Below are 20,256 nucleotides of genomic sequence, written 5' to 3'. Positions count from 1 at the left end.
CGAAGCATTCTGGTCTTATTTGAATTAGTTTTAGTTATTGTTTGAATTCTTTTATTGTCCTATTATTGTTTTTTTATTGTTATTATTGTATTACATTGTTGCTTTTTAATGCCATTTTTATATTGTTAAGCACTTTGTGCCGCATCGGCTGTTTGAAATGTGCTATATAAATCAATTTGACCTTGACCTTGACCACAGTTCCTTTATTGCCCAGGCTGGTAGAGGATCCAAAGAACAGGTTGTACATCGAGCTGCGTTTACAATTTTAGTTAATCCAGACAGGGAAATAACCTTGAAGTCAGAAAAAAGTTTATCAGCACAATGAAAAACAGAAAATGAGTCTTTACAAGCCTGGAGAAATACTTCTAGTGTGGAAGATCGCCAGCGACGCTCTGCTTTTCTAGAGCTCCTCACTTAGCAAGGGCATGGGGTTCCTTTTTTGACATTTTAACTTCTTTACAGGAGCAACAGAGTCCAGTAGCTCACAAAGTATATTATTAATCCTTGTGCAGCCTGGACCAAAAAAAAAAAAGAAGGGGGGTCACGCAGCGCTGACCCAGGTCTCGTCGCGAAACAGGGCTCCGGTTCGCAGTGGGGGCAGATGGGGGTCAGGCGGACCCCCGGGTATAGCGGGTCTCGTCACAGCGTCAGACAAAGGCACCTAATTGGCTGTAACCCTCCATCGATCGCGTAAGTTACGATGGCAAACCTTGGGGTCTGGAGGGACCCCAAAGCGCCACGGCAACAACTCTCAACTTCACATCATCATCATCATCATCATCATCATCATCATCATCGTCGTCTCCTTCTCGAGAGTGTTCGCATAAACCGGCCTCAGTGAGGACCTCGGACTCTCCGTTCCTCCTCGACCTCCTTCTGCTCCCCGCAGGCGAGTGCTTAGCCGGATGGGCCCCGGGTTATGCGTAAACCGGCCCAAGTGCGGACCGCGGGCGCTCCGTGCTCCATGGGTACTCTGTGACCCCTTAGTGATTATGATGGGGTATTTCGCCACCCCACACCACATTCGTAAGTTACGATGGCAAATACTGGGGTCTGGAGGGACCCCGAACCACCAGAGCAAACATCTCTCAACTACACATCATCATCATCATCATCGTCTCCTTCCTCCTTCTCCTTGCTCCTTCTACCCTGCGCTTGCAAACGCTCAGCTTTACAGAGGGTAGTCTTCACGTAAACCGGCCCTCTCCTCAGTTCTCCTGGGCCTCGCTGTTGGACGCTTGGCTTTACAGAGGGCAGAGTTCGCGTAAACCGCCCTCCTTGAGGGCCTCACTCTCCCTGCCTCCTTCCTACCTCCTTCTGCTCCATTCTCCTGCTCCTCGCAGGCAAGCGTTTAGCCGGGTGGGCCCCAAGTTACGCGTAAACCGGCCTTCGCGAGGACTGGGGGTGCTCTCTACTCCGTGGGTACACTGTGACCCCTTAGTAATGGCGATGGGGTATTTCGCAACCCCAATGCACATTCGTAAGTTACGATGGCAAACACTGGGGTCTGGAGGGACCCCGAACCGCCGGAGCAAACAACTCTCAACTTCACATCATCATCATCATCATCAATGTCTCCTTCTCAGCAGTGTTCGTGTAAACCGGCCTAAGTGAGGACTTTGGACTCTCCCTGCCTCCCCGTCCTGCGACTTCCTTCTGTTCCGTTCTCCTGCTCCTCGCAGGTGAGCGCTTTGCCGGATGGGCCTTGGGTTATGCGTAAATGGGCCTAAGTGAGGACCACGGGCTCTCCGTTGCTCCTCCTCATACTTGCTCCCTCTACATCGTTCTCATGCTCCTCGCTAGCGTATGCTTAGGTCTCCGGAGGGCCGGTTTAGCAAACACCCCGTCGGTGAGGACCTCGGGCTTTCCGTGCCTCCGTGTCGTCCTTGCTCTCTCTCCATCATTCTCAAGTGCCTTGCTAGTGAAAGCGCAGCTGTCTGGCCTGCCTATTACGCGAACACCGCCCTCCGTTTATGCTCCTCGCTAGTGTATGCTTAGGTCTGTGGAGGGCCGGTTTCGCAAACACCCCCTTCGGTGAGGACATCGGGCTCTCCGTTGCTCCTCGTCCTCCTTGCTCCTTCTCTACTGTTGTCATGCACCTTGCTAGTGAAAGAGCAGCTGTGTGGCCTGCCTATTACGCGAACACCACCCTCCAGTTGGACCTCGGGCTCTCCATGCCTCCTCGTGCTCTTCATCTCTCTCATGCTCTTCGCTAGTGAAAGCGCAGCTGTTTGGCCTGCCCATTATGTGAACACGGGCCTCCGTTTATGCTCTTCGTGAGCGTACGCGAATGCGGATGTCCTTCTTGCTCCCTCGCCTTCGTTCTCATCTGCCTCGCTAGTGAAAGACCAGCTATGTGGCCTGCCTATTACGCAACACCGCCCTCCGTTTGGACTTCAGACACTCCTTGCCTCCTCCTCATCCTTCCTCCCTCTACATCGTTCTCAAGAGCCTCGCTAGCGTACGCTTAGGTCTGCGGAGGGCGGGTTACCTGAACACAGCCTTCCGTTTAGACCTCGGACCCTCAGTGTCTCCTCATCCTCCTTTCCCTTTTTTAAAACATTTTCCTCGCTCTCACGCGCCTCGCTGGCGAGCCCTTAGCTTTGGGGAGGGTGGGTTTCGCGAACACCACCGTCTGTGAGGAACCCAGTACCTCCCACACACACACACACACACGCTGTCAACATCGATACAAAGGTAAAGTGCAATCCCAGGGTTGTGTGCTGCTTGTGGTACTCACTTTATGTGGACAAACTGCTTGCTGTCAACATCGATAGAAAGATAACATAAGAAAAGCCTAGTGTAACGTAGTGTTTTATGTTTTTTTTTTTTGAATGATTCAAATGTTACTATCATTTCCCCAACCAGCGCAGGCTCTGCGACCCGTGAAGAACTGAGACTCCTTCTGGTCGGTAAAACAGGATCGGGAAAGAGTGCATCCAGAAACACCATCCTGGGGGATGCGAACGCTTTCAAAGAAGACGTTTCGCCTGAATCTGTCACCGACGGCTGTCTCAGAAAAGAGACAGAAGAAACTCGAAGGAGAAAGGCTGAAGAGGAGAAAGAAAGGAGGAAGAATAAAGAAAAAGGGAAGAAGAGGAGAGGATCGAATTGAAGGAGCGGTGTAAATTCTTCGGCCTCGCTTCCCTGGGATTATTTGGCACAGGAGCGTACTTTACATCTTATGTTCTCATGGGGCTCGGTGGAGCCCTTGGATATTCTCAGTTAAATTGTACACTGGCAATGTTCGCTTAGCTAAACCCACCCCGTTTCTCCTTGTTACACTATGAAGGCTGAGTTTCATTTCACTTGTTTTCTAGGATTTCTAGTTCTAATGCAGTCTATGTACTTACTTACTCACTCACTGAATGTTTGCCTATGCTGTAGCTGTTCTATGAAGTCGCTATAAAACAACAACAAAAAAAATACTAAAAACTAAAGCTGTTACCTGTAAATTTAAATCATGTTTTTATTAAGTACTCGGTATCGGTATCGGCGAATACTGAAATGCAAGTACTCGTACTCGTTTCCAAAAAAGTGGTATCGGTGCATCCCTAATTTTAAGCATTCTTCCCTGAATTCGGAAACAGCTATAGTCGGTAGAAGCAATAGGTTTAACAGTAAAGATCCCAACTAAACCGCCACAAGATTGGTTCAGATCTCTAGATTCATGTATGTCCAAATTCCTTTGGAAAAATAAACCTCCACGTATAAGCTTAAAAACACTACAAAAGACCAAGGATAAAGGAGGACTAGAACTGCCTAACTTTCAGCACTACTTCTTAGCCAACAGGCTTCAGTTTATCTCAGGATGGCTAAAACATACCCTCTTAGATGAACCTTGGCTAGATGTAGAACAAGCACTTTGCAATAATCTAGAGATCTCAGACCTACCATTTATCAGCTCAAACATCCAACGACATGAATGCTTTAAAAGCATCAACATCAGCTCTTCTCTGGCAGCATGGTGGGAGTTTCTAAATTTGACGGCGTCTTCATTAATCCCATGCAAACGTACACCTATCTGGAACAACCCTGACATATTACAAAACAATAATATGATAAACTTTTCAGATTGGAGTGGTAAAGGAATCAAATATTTAGAACATATACTAGAAGGAACAGAATTTATTTCATTTGACAGACTAGTTACACAATATGGGATCAACAAGAAAAGATTTTTAGAATATCAACAAATTAAATCCATAGTAAAAAAGAAATTTAAACCGGGTCAAGTTGAACTACAAACACCACCAAGTGTGGATCAATTTCTTACTCTTAAAACCCCCAAATTACTATCCAAAATATACAGAATGCTTTCTAAAACAGATGAATCAATATCACTTCCTATTGCAAAATGGGAAGCAGATTTATCAGTTAACTTAGACCTAAACTTCTGGTCTCAGATTTGCTTAAAAACCTTTCATCTAATTAGAAATCCCAGTCTTCAATTAATTCAATACAAAATATTACATAGAGTGCACTATACAGGTCATCGGATGTTCAAGATGGGCTTTACGTCTACCAACAACTGCTCACACTGCCAAACCAATTCACCGGACAATTATATCCACGCTCTTTGGTTCTGTCCACCAGTTCAGAAGTTTTGGCGCGAGATATGTGAAGACTTATCAAAGTGTCTGAAATGTAACATTCCAACTTCCCCCTTAGTGTGTTTGTTGGGCAGCTTAGATAATGTCACTTCAGAAAAGAATATCGCCCATATGGTTTTCACTGCCCTATGCATAGCCAAGAAAACTGTCCTCATGAACTGGAAAAATAAAAATAATCTTAATTCTAACCAATATAGAAATTATCTATTAGATTACACTAGTCTTGATACAGCCTCTGCCACCACATCAGATCAATTGCTCTGGGCTCCTTTGATCAGCTCCATCACCTAGTGTGGGTGGGGGGTCATAGTTTGGTCCCACCTTCGCTGTTGTGATTGGTGTGGGTGTAGGGACAGGCTTAGGGCGTGTCTCTCTATGTCTGTCTCCACGTTGGTTGAGTGTGGAGTAAGTGCATATGAGAGCATGAGGGTGGGAATGGATGTTTGTATCTGTGTGTGCCTGTATGTCTGTGTCTATATGTCAGGTTGGGTATCAGACGCCACCTCTCTGGGGACATCTCAGGCCCTCCAAGGTATGGAGGTCTATCTCCCCCCACCACCACTTCCCCTGCCAGTGGCGGACGCCCTCAGACATCGGTGCGTTGGTGGTTCTTTGTGTCCGGGGATGGGCGTCCAGGTACACACCGGCTCATTCCTTGGTGGCCGCTTATCGGGGCCTGGAGCCTGGGGCTCGCTCGGGCCACTTCGGAGGTGGGGTGCCCCCGGCCTCTCGGCCTGGGGCTCGGTCACTCAGGCACAGCTGGCTGCCGGCGGAGCTCACGGGCGCGTCACTGCAACTCCCCCTGGCTTCTGCTCCGCGGCTGCTGAGTGACCCCTCATCTGGGACTCTCCTCAGCTCTTTCTGGGACAGTGGCGCAGCTGCCCCTCTGTTGGTCTTCCTTGGTCTCTTGTGTTCTGGGGGCCTCTGGATGTCTGGAGTTTTGATCTCCTCCATACCTGCTTCATGCCCTGGAGGACGGGGCTGTGGCCCCCCCACACCCTCTAGCAGATCATTACATGAAGGAACCTTTTAAAAAAAAAAAAAACAAGCGCGTCCATGCTCACAGGTGTACACACGGGTGATCACACCCACAAACTACACCCTTTTTGGCTCCTACCTCAAAGCACACTGTGTGCTGTTGATCTTATGTGCTGCACAATAATGTTTAATATTTAGTATTTACTGTCATATTCCCATATATCATTGTGATGTTGTTTATTCTATTACTCTTGTTCTCTTCTGCTTGTTTTCTTTTTTCATTCTCAACAGGTGATCCAGGTGATTGTTATATGGATTTTTTTGTCTGCTTATTTTGTTAGTTTTTGTTTTTTGCCCTTTATCTTATCTGCTGTTTTTCTTTCTCTCTTTCTTTCTCCCTTCTCTTTTCCTCAGTCAAGTCTGTCCCGTATTCAGCAAGTGAAAATAAAAAATAAAATAAACAATAAAAGGTGAATCAAATGGACCATTATGGCAAGGCTGGGATGGTCTATTTGGTAAAGTAAATCCGTTGGGCATCTTTCTTCACCTTTAGACAATAAATCTGATGGCAAAAGAGCCAAACGGGACAGGCAAAAAAAAAAAAACAGTAAAGATGCAAGGAGCAGAGAAGATGGATGAGTTTAAATACCTGGGGCTAACCATGCGTAACAATTCACAGTTCACAAAAGAAAGAGCCAGGGTGGAGTGGGTGGAGATGAGTGGAGGGGGTGATTTGTGGCAGAAAGATCGCTAGAGTGAACGGGAAGGTTGGCACAGTGTGGGATGTGGGTGATCACAACACAGACAAGAGAAACACAGGACTTAAATACACAGAGGGAGCAATCAGGGAATGGGATACAGGAGGGAAACACAGCTGGGAAAAATCAGGGCTAACGAGACAAGGTAAGCAAAACCAGATAAGTCAAAGGAGCTTGCAAAGAAAAGCGTCTGGACTTCTTTAAGTTGCTTGAAGACGTTTCACCTCTCATCCGAGAAGCTTCTTCAGTTCTTCAAGCAACTTAAAGAAGTCCAGACGCTTTTCTTTGCAAGCTCCTTTGACTACGATGACCTGGATGACTGAGAACCTTCACAGACAAAACCAGATGAATTAACACAGACCTTCCCAAAGTGTGGGCCCGCCCCCCACGGGGGAGCCATTGCAGGGGGGGCGCGGTATGAAAAGGGAAAAAACAAAAACAATGCTTGGACACTGCTAGCACGGGGCTCCCACACAAAACGCAAAGGAGGAGATGAAGCATTCTAAGCCACAGAATAGAAAATATGGTGAAGCAAATCTGCCCTTTGGCTTCACCTGCACAAGTGCTGGGTGTAGGAGTGTTTAGCTGATTTTAGAGTTTAGAAATGTGTTAACATAGAATGTAGAACTATTGTAGAGACACTGCCCTCAATATAATAAAGGCCTCACTGTGTCATGAACTTAGGAGTAGATTGTAGGAGACCCCTCCCCCACTTGAACTGTGAAAGTAAAACAGAGAAGAGTTAATGCTGAGTGGAAATTTCCCAGAGAATGTTTGGGTGGGGGTCTCAACATTTGTAACTGGATAACTGTGGTCTGGAAGGGAGATGGGTTTTATGACCTCTAGGAAGTCACCTAAACCCACAGTGTTTTAACTGTCACGCACACACATCCACACTCACTCATGTGCACTCACACATACACACAGGTATGCGTACACAGTCACACACGAGCACTCACATAGACACGTGGGAACGCACACATGTAGGCATTCATGTGCTCGTGCACATAGATACAGACACAGAGTTTGCAGCACACCGTGGGGGGTTTTATGATGGGGACGCCTCTATAAAGCTGGCTGTAACGAACAAAGGGGTGAAGATTTGGAGAGGGACACCGGCCTCGTCTTCCCTTCTAGAAGATGCATGCTTAAATGAGGATAAATGAAGAAGAGTAAAGATAAATGAAGATGAGTAAAGATGAATAAAGGTTTTGTGAAAATGACTACTGAGTCCGGTGCCATCTCTGGATGCTCGAGGAATAAAAAGAACCGGGGTAAAACTGATTTCGCAACATGAGGTAGGTCTCCCTGCAGATTTTCCCTTCGTCGGGAGCAGCGCTGGGCTCTCCAAATCACAGACAAACAGGATCCTACAGCTGTTTATGTTTTTGAACACATTTTGCACAGAGAGGCATTTTTTTGAAAAATGTATTGATAGCAATGTTGAATATTATTACACAGGAAAAAACAACTACATGCACAGTAAAATTCGGAGTGTTAAAATAACACTTAAAGAGTTAAATTTAACACTGGTCCCGAGTCTATTTGGTCCCATTCGGAATTGGTGTTAAATCAACTCTTTCTATAGTGTTAAAATTTTAGAGTAAAATTAACTCTAAATAGAGTAAAAATTTAACACTGAGTAACACCGCAGAGTGTTAAATGAACCTAACACTACTAGTAGTGTCATATTATTTACTCTAACATAGTGATAAATTAACTATTTGAGTAAAATTCCACTGATTTTTAACACTGAATTGAGTTATTTCAAGTTAACACTGGGGGTTCAAATAACTCTGATGAGAGTTGATGTTACTCTATACTGTGTTATTCGTACACTTTTTCTTGTGAAAAATTAGCTCTCATAGAGTAAAATTTTAAATTAATTTTACACCAAGTAGTGTTACTAAAACTCTTCCTCTTCCAGCATGAAAACCTGGTTTCTAATAATGCTTTAAAATATAAAACAAGTAAGCAAAAACCACAACTAGATAATACGTTTAACAGCTTTATTTTGATGTCAGGCTCAAAATATTAAAACATCTCATGTAGTGTACATAAAACACTACACACACAAAAACAGTCATAAAACACTTTAAAACAATGAATTTAGTTCGGCATAAAATGACAATATGGAACCACATACAGGGAGGAATCAGAAGTGCCATACTTCATTTGAAGATCAAATGGTTTGAAGTAACACAGCTCTTTTATGTTCAACACCTTCAGCACCATATTGGGGTGCATTCTGACCTTAAATGCATGATAATGGTCATCAAAACACAGGGTTTCCATCAGTTTTCCACAGAGCAATGCAATGTCATCTTTCACAACAATACTTTTGATCTTATAAAACACTGGAATCTCAGACACTACCTCTGTACAGATGATAAAGACAGGGCGGTACTCTGTACCATGATGTTTTATCCACTTAGCTGAAAAAACACTGGTAGACAACGCAGCTCCAAATTTTAAAGCAATTTCTGGACCTTCTTTCAGCTCTCCAAGTGTCACCATCTTTCCTGGTTCTAAAGCTAATCTTTCGAGGCTAAAAGACTCCCAATAAATGGCCATACAACTTTGGTGTTTCTTGGCCAATGTCATTGTAATGTTTTTAAAGCTTTTTAATTGCTTCTTAAAGAAGTTATGTTTGGCTTTGTAACGCATGCACCACATGTGCAGAATTGGGCCAATATTTCGTATACTGCGAGGGTAATGTATCATGAAGTGATGCTTTGGTAGGAGACTGAGTGTAGGAAATAACTGCTTAAAGAGCTGATGATGATCAATAATTAAATGTTTGAGGTAGATGGTCATACCTTCTGACAGCACTGGTGAAAACACAATATTGACAATTTGTAGAAGCAGAAGTAGAAGATGCCAGTAGCTATCACCCACCTGTACCAAATCGCCAAACATCAAAGGTACATTACGCAATAAGCACCAAGATTGAATTGCATTTAGTCCTAAATCATTACTGCCATCAAACAACTTTACCCTTGGTGGGCGATTTCGCTGCTGATTGAAGCCATAGTAAAAGGCATGTATTCTACCAGCAAGTTGTTCAGCACTTAGGAAGTTCTCCTGAATGTACTGCAGCACAAGTTTCACCTCTAACTGAGCAACTCCCTCCAAAATGTCATGCATGATATCTACAGAAAAATTGTTGGCTGTGTTGAAATATTTAAGTGAATTCAAGAGACAAGTGCGTTTCACACCACATACATGAGGTAGCGTAGGATCTCTTTGTACACTTTCACAGTGCTGCTTATACATATCAAGAGTTCTTAGTGCAACACCAGAATCATCTTCACAGAACACACTTTGAAAACAATCCTTCTCAAGCAGACAAAAACGACAACAATATCGAGCTGCAAATGACTCCACGAACCCAAACAGACTATGCAAGCCAAGATTGTCCCCAGTGACCTGGATTACAGTGCCATGAACCAAGTGTTTAAACATGGGAAGTTTCAGTCCCTCTGTCTCAAGAACTTTCAGATCATTGACAAGTGGCTCAAGGATTGAATTAAAGCCATAACGCTTTGAGTCTTGTGCATGAAAAAGAGCACACAAATGAATATTGACCAACAACGAATTAAAGATTGGAGGAAAATTCCTTAGTGTAAAGTATATTGCACCTAATTTATGTACACCCTTTTTAGAGCCCAGGGGATTTGCAGTTTCAAAGTCATCATAAAACAGTTGAATTTGTAAGGCATCTTTTTCTGCAGAAAATAGGGGACATCTTTTAACATAGGCAGCATCGATTAAGTCTGCATACACACCTTCTCTGGACATATTCCTCGACTTGAACATGTCGACAACATGGTGGTTTTGAAAGATAGTTTTCAGTGTTTCCAAAATAGGAACATATGCAAACCTATCGGTTACAATGACTTGATCAAAAGTCCCTGTGATCTTGTTTCTTCTACTGTCAAATCTTGTGCCAAGCACCATTTCAACAGGTTCAACAGTTGCCCATTTTTGTTTAAAGTGCCTATTTCGTTTAGCTTCTGAATTTAACAGTGTGAATGGGTTTTCAAAGTTTTTGAATGACTGCTCTAATTTCTTTTTACTTGAAGTGTCCTGTGAAGGTAAGCTCTGTAAAGCTGCATCTTTAGCCTGAGTATGAATCTCAAAAAACACTTCCTCCATTGAGGAGACAAAACTATTCACAGTAGATTGGCTTAATCCAGCTGCCCTGAGCTGTGCAACAGTAGAGGCACACATATCCAAAGTGCTCTTATTTGAACTTTTCAACATTTCAGATGTTGTGGGTGTTTCTTCTACATTAGTTGACACCACCTGCCCTGTAGTGCTAACTTCTTTAACTGCCACATCAGGCTGTAAATTAACATCAGTGTCAGCCTGTTGGTCGAAATAGTTAAGGTGTTTGGTATTTAAATGTTTTCTAAAACCTGAAAAAGTGCCAAACACACAGCCACAGTCACGCTGGGCACATTTAAGGCGAAGGTTTCTTCCAGGTAAGTAACCATGGACTAACCGTAAATGCCTAACAAGCATGTTTGAACCAGTAAACTCAGCTTGACAGACAAAACACTTCATGATGGAGAATTAACCTTCAAGCCCTAACGAAGCAACCTTGTCCTTATTTCAGCAACTCTGGGACTTTCTTTGATTTTGCCAACATCTATATTGTACACAGTGGTTTGGATGAACGTGTACATGTTGTGAAGCATGGTGTTGTAAGATGTGCCAAACACAAAATGTGCTTTAAACAGTTCATCAAAAGCACCAAGTGAAGAGGTAGACTTGCATGGTATGGCATTCTTGTCAAGAATAATGAAGAACTGGTGGATGTCATGCTTTTTCACCCCAACAGCCAGGAGGTAGGGTTGAGTGCTGGTAGTGATGGCATCAAGGTGCTCTTGGATATTTGTTCCAGTCTGAAAAGACAAATACAGACAGGCAATAAGAATCAAGTGTTTCTTAAACTGGTAATTCATACCATAAAAATAGAAAAGAAACAAACCTTCTTGAAGACCACAAGATGCCTTTCTGCTTGAGAAGCTGACACCTTTCCTGGTCTCTTCCAACCCTGACCAGATGGTGGAATCAAATGTAATAGCAATAGAATCGCTGAGAGGTCACTGTCCCAGCCTGAAAAAATATATTTGTTTTTAATAAAGTTGAATCATCCTCATCAATAACAAATTTCAATGCATCTGCATTGACAAAATGTTTGAGTAGACCCAAAATACAAAAGGACAGCTGTTCTGTGACAAACATTATATATCCTGTGAATGTTCTAATTAAAGAAATAACAGCTCACCAATGTCAGCATTAACTTCAGTGGCATCCTCAGGAGAGTCAGCTGCCAGCAAGAGTTCTTCCAGGTCACTGGTAGAAGGAAGCTTTCTGCCTTGTTGGATAATCTATCTTTTGAATGTTGTTGGCCACCTCTCCAGCAACCTGCCTGATACATCCTCACCAAACATCAGTACAAAATCCTGTTCGATCTGTAACAGGGATAGAGAACAGAGAATTATATCTGCTATCTGCAAAAAATAAAATGTGTTTACATTGTCAACGTAATGAAAAATATTCACCAAGCCTTTGATATCTTTGAAACGTGGAAACACAGACAGTATGTTGCTTGACAGCAGGGGGTCAAGGACCATGTTGTGTCGATAAACAAATGTCAACTTCATCTTCTTCTTGACTGTGTCTTCATCAGCTGAATGTTTCATCAGAGCGATTGCTTCCTTACACTCATCCTCACTCAGCACGTTCTCTGTAACAAACTGCAACTCTCGTCTGACAGTTGGTACACCACACTGGTCTTCACCCGATGATCCATCTCCTGGTGCTAGACAATATGAAATACAACTTTATCAAAACTAATAATAACATTTGATAACCATTATTAATACAGAACCACAATTTGGAACTGTATTATACGTTTCCACTGAATTATAAGTGTTACCTCCAGATGTTAATCGCCTCTCTTTAGCAGTGCATCTCTGTATGGTTTTAATCCTCCAGGCCAAGTACCCAGTGCCACTCTCGCCATCATAATAATGTTCCTTGGAGAGTGACATATACAGACATTTTGTTTATTAATTTATCAGTAAGTTATGTGACCATGAACAGTTGATAAGGACATACATTTTGGCAGGATTTAAAATTTTGATTTTAGTTGTATCAGTTATTGCTGTTAGCTACTTACATAGCCATTTTTTGAGTACGGGTCACTGAGGTAAGGGAAAAAGGTTACAATTCCTCTGGCATACATTTCTTTTACCTGCCGTGGTGGTGATGTACTGCAAGATCAAAAGGAAAAGAACTAGTCAGCTTCGCTGGAATTAATAGAGATTTAAAATAATTTGAAAATGATAGTAAAAATCACAGGGCCAGAAATAAATTACCCATTTTTTTCTGTCATGTCAGCTACCAGTATGTTGACCATTTTTCTTCTGGTTTCATCCACCAGGGACTTGGTCCGATTGTACTCATTTATTATACGTTCTCCACCAGGTTTGCTTGTGAGAATGGATTCCACCAACTGGAAAACACAATAAAAACATTCTACATGTTGATATAACCACTACAGTTCAGAACACTTAAACTACAAACAAAAAAGACACTATTAGAAGAATGTGGAAATCTGTTAACTCTTACTTGCTTAGCTTCTGCATCCAGCTTCTGACGTTTCCTCAAAGGGCTGTCTGAAAGGATGACCGTATCCTGTGAATATGATGAATGTGGCGATGATAACTGGAACCGCTCAGGAGACACTTCTGCAACAGATGTTTCCAGACCTTAAAAATAGGAGCAAAACAAATTAGTTTACATGGTCCCTCCATAGACTCATTTTATACACTCTTTGATTAAACAATGTAATAATGACACTAAAAAAAAAAAAAGACATCCAATGAAACACAAATCACTCAAACAAACCTGTTTCATATTTGATGGTTAGTACCCCGGTTGAGGGATCTGTTACTATATCCTCAAAAACATCCTCATCCAACTCAGTCCCTGAACTATCAAAAACTTTCACTCCTTCTGTTACGGCTGGCGCACCAAACTTTGCAAATGCTGGAAACAAGCACACAAGTTTGTGTAAACAAAAAGACATGACATTTAATGTTTTGTAGCTTAAAATAAAGATCATTTCAAGATACTCTTTCAAAAATGAGTCAGATAAACAAAGGCTAAATTATTAAGCGCCACTAACATGCTTGATAAGTGGTAGATTAAAAGGAGTGACACTCACATTATGCAGTTTCCCCCCCCCCACTAAATATACATTCATAACTAAGATGCTTCCAAAACACAGATCATTTTCAATTAATCATAAAATGCAGTTTGAAGAGACTAAATAACAAAAAGAACTTAAAGCCTCTTGTACACCTTTTTAATACAATGTTGGTTTCTTACCGGCAATCAAAAACTCCTTAAGGCTTGGCTCAGATACTCTAACAAATTTCTGCACACCTCCGAGTTTTGCTTTAAGCAGCATGCTTCCTGTAGACAGTAATTTCTTATAGTCAGTGCTCTTCATTGAACTACAGTAAACAGAAAATGTGAATATTAAAACAGTCCCATAAACAGCCTTGCAATGTGATTTCTTACACTGTATGTTACTTTTATGTCAGTGTAACAAGGTGTCAAGATATAATCCTCAATACAAAACTAAAATAATAACTACTACTTTTTACCATTTGTCTGACCTAACTTAGCTCTAGGGAGTCAGTATTTTGTTCATCTTTAGTTTAACATACTGAACAGTCTGGTAACCAAAATGGAAAGCAGCAGGGTAACTTTTGTCAATACCATCAACTCACAATAAATACAAACGCTGTCATCTTAAATTCAAACTACTAAAAAAATGCATTAAAAACTGAATCCTGGACATTTTGGATATTTTATCAAGCTTATAACACCTGCTGGTTGTAATCCTGTAACTGTAAAATTGCTGAAGACAGCCGAGTTAAAATAAGACAATAACCTTACTAAAAACAACCTCTATATCTGGTACCTAGGTATCAAAAAAAGAAAAAAAGAAAGATGTAACATTTAGTGTACAATTTTAATTAGTTAATGCTTGAGTTAGGTGATTTAAAATTTAACGATAACTAGCGAATTGCCCGCGCACTGAGGTTAGCCAAAATGCTAGTTAGCTAGCTAATGTTAATATGTAGATCCCAACACATGGAGGGTTTCATTTAATGGAATTTCGAACATGCTAGAACACAACACAATCACCACTACACACTGAAATAAATTTTGATAACAAGCCTTACAGTCCAACACTGATATCAGTCAACTTTTTTAGCTAATTAACAACCTTACATTAGCATACAGATAGTGTCACATTTGCTTCTGGTACAAAATGAAATATATAATAAACATGGACAAAAGGAATGTAAATGTCGAATTGTTGGTTTAATACGTAAATATGCCACACAAGAAATCAAGAAAGATTTAATGTTTTTGAAACAGAGACAATATGAAAGTGGCATTAAATCTACCAAAATATTGGCGTGGAAATTGAAAAAAAAGATAGCGGAAAATACAATTTATAAAATTAGGGACCCAAGTACAAAAGTGATAAAAAATAAATTAAATGAAATACAGGAAGCCTTTGAAAGATTTTATAAAACCCTATACTCTGAAGCCCCGGGCGGGACTGAAGCTCAGATGGATAGCTTTCTGAACTCTCTAGACTTACCCACTCTAGATGAAGAACAAAATCAAGCAATGACAATGAATATAACTGAGGAAGAATTAAAAGCTGCAATTAATAGGCTTAAATTAAGTAAATCACCAGGACCAGATGGTTACACGGCAGAGTGGTATAAAGAATTTAAAAAGGAACTGATACCTGTCTTACTGCCTACATTGAATTGGGTTTTGAAAAAGGCACAAATGCCCCCCAGTTGGAAGGAGGCAATTATTTCAGTTATACCAAAAGAAGGCAAAGATAAAATGGAATGTGGATCTTTCAGGCCAATCTCTGTTCTTAACGTGGACTATAAACTTTTCACATCTATCATGGCCAAACGGCTAGAAGAGTTCCTACCAACACTGATATGTAATGATCAAACAGGTTTCATACATCAACGCCAAACACAGGACAATATACGAAAGACACTACACATTATGGACCATATACAAAAACACAAAATCAAAGCAATTGTGATGAGTGTAGACGCTGAAAAAGCCTTTGACTCTGTCAATTGGAAGTTCCTCTACAGGGTACTATATAAATTTGGCTTTCATGATATGATTATTAAAACGATACAAGCATTATATGATAATCCTACAGCCAGGATCAAAATTAATGGATGCCTATCCAACAGTTTTACCCTAAAAAGGGGCACTAGACAGGGCTGTGCATGGTCACCGTTACTTTTTGCACTATACTTGGAACCACTAGCTCAATCCATCAGGCAAAATAAGGACATTAAGGGAATTTTTATCAAAGGGACACAATATAAACTGGCTTGCTACGCGGATGACATTTTGATTTACCTTGGACACCCAACATATTCTTTACCCAAGCTGATGCAGTCATTTGAACAATACGGCCAATTATCAGGCTATAAAATTAATATAGGTAAAACCCAGCTACTCTCATATAACTACAGCCCACCAGAAGAAATAAAATGTAGCTACTCTCTGGTATGGCAAACGGAGTGTTTTAAATATTTAGGCATAAATTTACCGAAAGACCTTACAAAACTATTCGAACAGAACTACCTACCCTTATACAAAAAAATAAAGGAAGATATAGTAAGATGGAATTTAATTCCTTTCTTTAGTTTTAATTCAAGAATTGATTCTATTAAAATGAATGTATTGCCAAGATTTTTGTATCTATTTCAAACCCTACCAATAGAGATTAACCAAAGTCAATTTAATGAGTGGGATAAAATGTTATCTAAATATATATGGCAAGGTAAAAGACCAAGGGTTCGCCTTAAAACACTACAGCTGGCTAAGCAAAAGGGAGGATGGGGCCTCCCTGACCTCAGATATTATTATTTTGCAGCACAGATGAGAGCAATAATATGCTGGTGTAACCAATCATACACTGCCCAATGGAAAACCATTGAGGAACAAATGCTGTCTATACCTATTCAGGCAACTCTAGCTGACAATAACTTACAAACCTATATAAAAAATACTGATAACATGTGGGTGAAAAAGACCCTTAAAACATGGAGAACTATTATAAAGGAATATAAACTCGAGACCAATATTACAGTTCTTAAATGGTGTGCTTACGACTCAGAGTTCAAACCTAATGAACTGGATTCTAGATTCAAGGACTGGACAGGTAAGGGCATAACAGCCCTGTGCAGTATAATGAAGGATGGAAAATTGTTCAGCTTTGACATGCTTAGAAAAACATTTTCATTAGAAAAAGAAGACTTCTATCGATATCTGCAGTTAAGGCACTATGCCGACACGAAGATGAGAAACGTAACAATGATAAACACACGCTTGATGGAACTGTTTATAAAAAGCTATAACTCAGAAACTATTGATAGAATTGTATCATGTCTCTATAAGGGTCTAATGGATTTGAAACCACATTCGACTTCATATATTAGAACAAAATGGGAGAAGGAAGGAGGGATAAAAATATTAGAGGAAGAATGGACGGCAATATGGAGATATCAGTGGATGTGTACCAGCTCACAAAAGTGGAGGGAATTTGGCTGGAAGTGCCTAATTAGATACTTTATAACACCTTCTCAGAAGTCTCATTATGATGATAACCCCCTGCTTATTGGAGGAACTGTGGAAATCAAAGTGCAAATCATTACCATATTTTCTGGGACTGCTCAATCTTGAGGGATTATTGGAGAGAAATACATAATGCCTTACAGGATATCTTTAAACGTGAAATACCTCTCGAGAGTAAGACTATGTTCTTTGGATATATACCTCAGGAATGGCCTAAATATGATAAACATTTAATAAATATTTTATTGGTGGCCTGTAAAAAGAATATCACCAGAAAATGGTTATCCCCAGAGAGCCCAAACATAAGTACATGGATGGAAATCACAATGGAAATTTATAACATGGAAAAGATAACAGCTTCTGTTAACCACAAGCTGGAGAAATTTACATCATATTGGGAAAACTGGGTTAAATATATCACGCCTCATAGGCCAGATTTTACTATTACAAACCAATAATTATGATGTATGTATATATATTTATAGGATCACCCCATACCAACACATCCGTGTTTTTTTTTTTTTTTTTTTTTTTTTCTCTTTTCTTAGGTTTGTTAGTTTTGTTTTTTGTTTTTTGATTTTCGGATTATGTGATGGTTTCAATTACTTCTATCGTTGTAAGTATTCTTCCCTTATGACTTGGATGTAAATTAAAATACTATTTCAGTATTTAAGGCAGATAACCTAAGTATGAAGAATGCTTACATGATGTACATACTGTGAATGCCTGCTTTTGAAACCTTAATAAAAATATGAATTAAAAAAAAAAAAAAAAGTAAATATGAACAACTTACCCTGCAACTGATGTGAAGAAAATGGCGTCGTGAAAAATCCTCTTGGTTTGAAAACCAGTCTGTGGTGGGAGGAGCTTTCTAGAGTAACGCTGACACTGTCTCTTTTAACTCCAGGAATCATCACCCACACTGGGGGGCGTTTTGCTCCAGCTGTTGTTATAATGACTCTATTAGAGTAAATACACTTTAACACTGCTGATTTAACACTGGGAAATTTACTGTGTGTAAAACAATCACACTGTGACGCCTCTGCCTTTGTAAATGGAGGGACAGTAACTGTGTGTAAACCTGCAGATAGAGACAAAATACGGTTGATCTGAATATCTGCCATTCTGCAATTCATCTCATGTAAACAATAACGTGGCCACAGCGTGACGTGAAAAAAGGCACATACCTTTGACGCTGCGTGACGAACTCTGTATTCCTCGTCCACACGTAAACGCAAAAAAGGAGTTTAAAAAATCTCAGTTTTCAGTGATTTGAAACGCCGTTTACGTGGACGAAACAGCTGTGTTTTCAAAATCACCCGTGTAGGTGCGGACGCAGCGTAAAAGAGTTAGTAGTTTATTTTCTTACTACCTGTAATTTATTGCAGATTACCTGTATTTGCTTAATTGTTCACTAAATGTTTGAGGTCGTTCTCTGTCATGATGGGAAAATATTCCTCTTCTTCTGCCCTTTTTCGGTGTGGTGTGCCCCAGGAGTCGGTATTGGGTCCTGTGTTGTTTTCTCTGTATATGCTGCCCTTGGGCTCCATTTTTGAAAAACATAATGTCTCTTTTCACTGCTATGCTGATGATATTCAAATCTACCTCCACCTGACTGGGGATGTTTCATCTTCACTACATCTTCTGTTTGATTGTCTGAGCGATGTCAAAGACTGGTTATCACGTAACTTTCTTACTTTAAATGAAAAGAAGACAGAAATGATTGTTTTTGATAGAAATATGCCTCTGGGACAACTGACTGGCACATTCGGGCCTGTTGCTAACCGCCTCACTGATACTGCCAGGAATCTTGGAGTTTTCATGGATAGCTCCTTCAAACTAGATAAACAGGTCTCTACTGTGGTAAAAACCAGCTTTCACCAACTACGCCTAATTTCTAAGGCTAAACCTTACATACCACACAAAGATCTGGAGAAACTCATTCATGCTTTCATCACTTCAAGACTGGATTATTGTAATTCTCTCTACTTGGGTCTACAATCTTCTCTTCTTCAGCGTTTGCAACTGGTCCAAAATGCCGCAGCACGTCTCTTGACCGGCACTAGAAAGTACGATTCTATCACCCCTGTTCTGGCAAATTTACACTGGCTTCCTATTAAATACCGAATTGATTTTAAAATTTTATTGTTTACTTATAAAATTCTTAACAATATGGCACCTGACTACCTAGCTGATCTCCTCTGTCTGTATAGCCCTCAGAGAGCGCTAAGATCATCGGGCCAGCTGCTCTTAGTGCAACCTAGGTCTCGGCTGAAGACCAGAGGAGACCGTGCTTTGCCTTTGCTGCACCCAGGTTATGGAATACTCTTCCTCTTCATATTCGCGCATCAGATTCCATTCAGTCTTTTAAATCACGTCTAAAAACGTATTTGTTTAACTTGGCATTCAAGGTGAATTAGTGTAATTTACATCTAGCTTTGCATTTAGATTATGTAATTATTTTATATTTTATTTATATCTGTAATTTATATTTTATATTTTGATTTTTATCTGTATCATGATTTTACTGGAAAGCACTTTGGTGTACTTCGGTCTTTAAAAATGTGCTATATAAATAAATTTTGATTGATTGATTGATTGAAATAAACCGCAATGAGGCAAAATATGAGACACGGACTTCAAAGTAAAACAGGAAACATAACACAAAGACGCAGACCTGACAAGGGGACACAGCAGCCAGGGGAGAGAGAGTAACTATGGAACACAGACAGAAACCAGAAGACAGAGCTCTAATAAAGAAACCAAAGACTAGAAATGATAAATAATATCAAAATCAAAGTTCAATAATAATGAAAACTCAAAACTGCGTTGATGACCCAGGCACCCTAACAGTCAGCAGCATTCATTTTGACAGAAAACTTTGATGTAGTTTTACTCAATTAATTAAGGCATCTAAATTCTTTGAGTCTATTTTTAGTTGACTGAATAAAATATAGTAGAGCTACAGTGAATCTGAAGTTGATTCAGTTGACTAAAGCATAAAGTACGTTGTGTTTTGAACCAGTGAGAGTTGCTCCTCACGGTTTATAAAGTATCTTATCTGCTTTTTCATCAAATGTGGAATGTGCACATTTGATACTATATACTTCCAGGTATTCACATTTTGTCACCTTTTCATGAGAAACAAGGAGCACGGGAGCATCTCTACCAAACTAACCTTA

The 20,256-nt window shown here is 40.6% G+C and overlaps 1 protein-coding gene across 1 annotated transcript; it reads right to left on the bottom strand.

Annotated features, from left to right (window-relative positions):
* Positions 1-8,344: 8,344 nt before the first annotated feature.
* LOC146707042 (uncharacterized) lies at positions 8,345-18,972 on the bottom strand. Its single transcript, XM_085458359.1, has 11 exons — positions 17,868-18,972; positions 13,757-13,843; positions 13,274-13,414; positions 12,995-13,134; positions 12,742-12,878; positions 12,543-12,636; positions 12,300-12,399; positions 11,923-12,182; positions 11,646-11,832; positions 11,346-11,473; positions 8,345-11,259 (listed from the first exon to the last, which is right to left on the bottom strand). The coding sequence occupies exons 1-9, from the start codon at positions 18,208-18,210 to the stop codon at positions 11,749-11,751; spliced, it is 1,386 nt and encodes a 461-aa protein (XP_085314485.1). The 5' UTR covers positions 18,211-18,972; the 3' UTR covers positions 8,345-11,259; positions 11,346-11,473; positions 11,646-11,748.
* Between the last annotated feature and the right edge of the window lie 1,284 nt (positions 18,973-20,256).

Source organism: Copadichromis virginalis, linkage group LG6 (assembly GCF_057382275.1).
Source record: "Copadichromis virginalis isolate Kocher_CV1m ecotype Utaka linkage group LG6, C_Virginalis_male_GT1.1, whole genome shotgun sequence".
Taxonomy (NCBI): Eukaryota; Metazoa; Chordata; class Actinopteri; order Cichliformes; family Cichlidae; genus Copadichromis; species Copadichromis virginalis.
The sequence above is the reverse complement of the archived record's forward strand: the minus strand, read 5'-3'. Positions and strand labels throughout refer to the sequence as shown.

Excerpts from the sequence above, each read along its gene's own strand:
- LOC146707042 (XM_085458359.1), bottom strand. The coding sequence starts at position 18,210 with ATGAATTGCAGAATGGCAGATATTCAGATCAACCGTATTTTGTCTCTA. Across the intron at positions 13,415-13,756 it reads TAAGGAGTTTTTGATTGCCG|CATTTGCAAAGTTTGGTGCG; the intron begins GTAAGAAACCAA and ends GCTTGTTTCCAG. Across the intron at positions 12,400-12,542 it reads CGTACTCAAAAAATGGCTAT|GAACATTATTATGATGGCGA; the intron begins GTAAGTAGCTAA and ends TCACTCTCCAAG.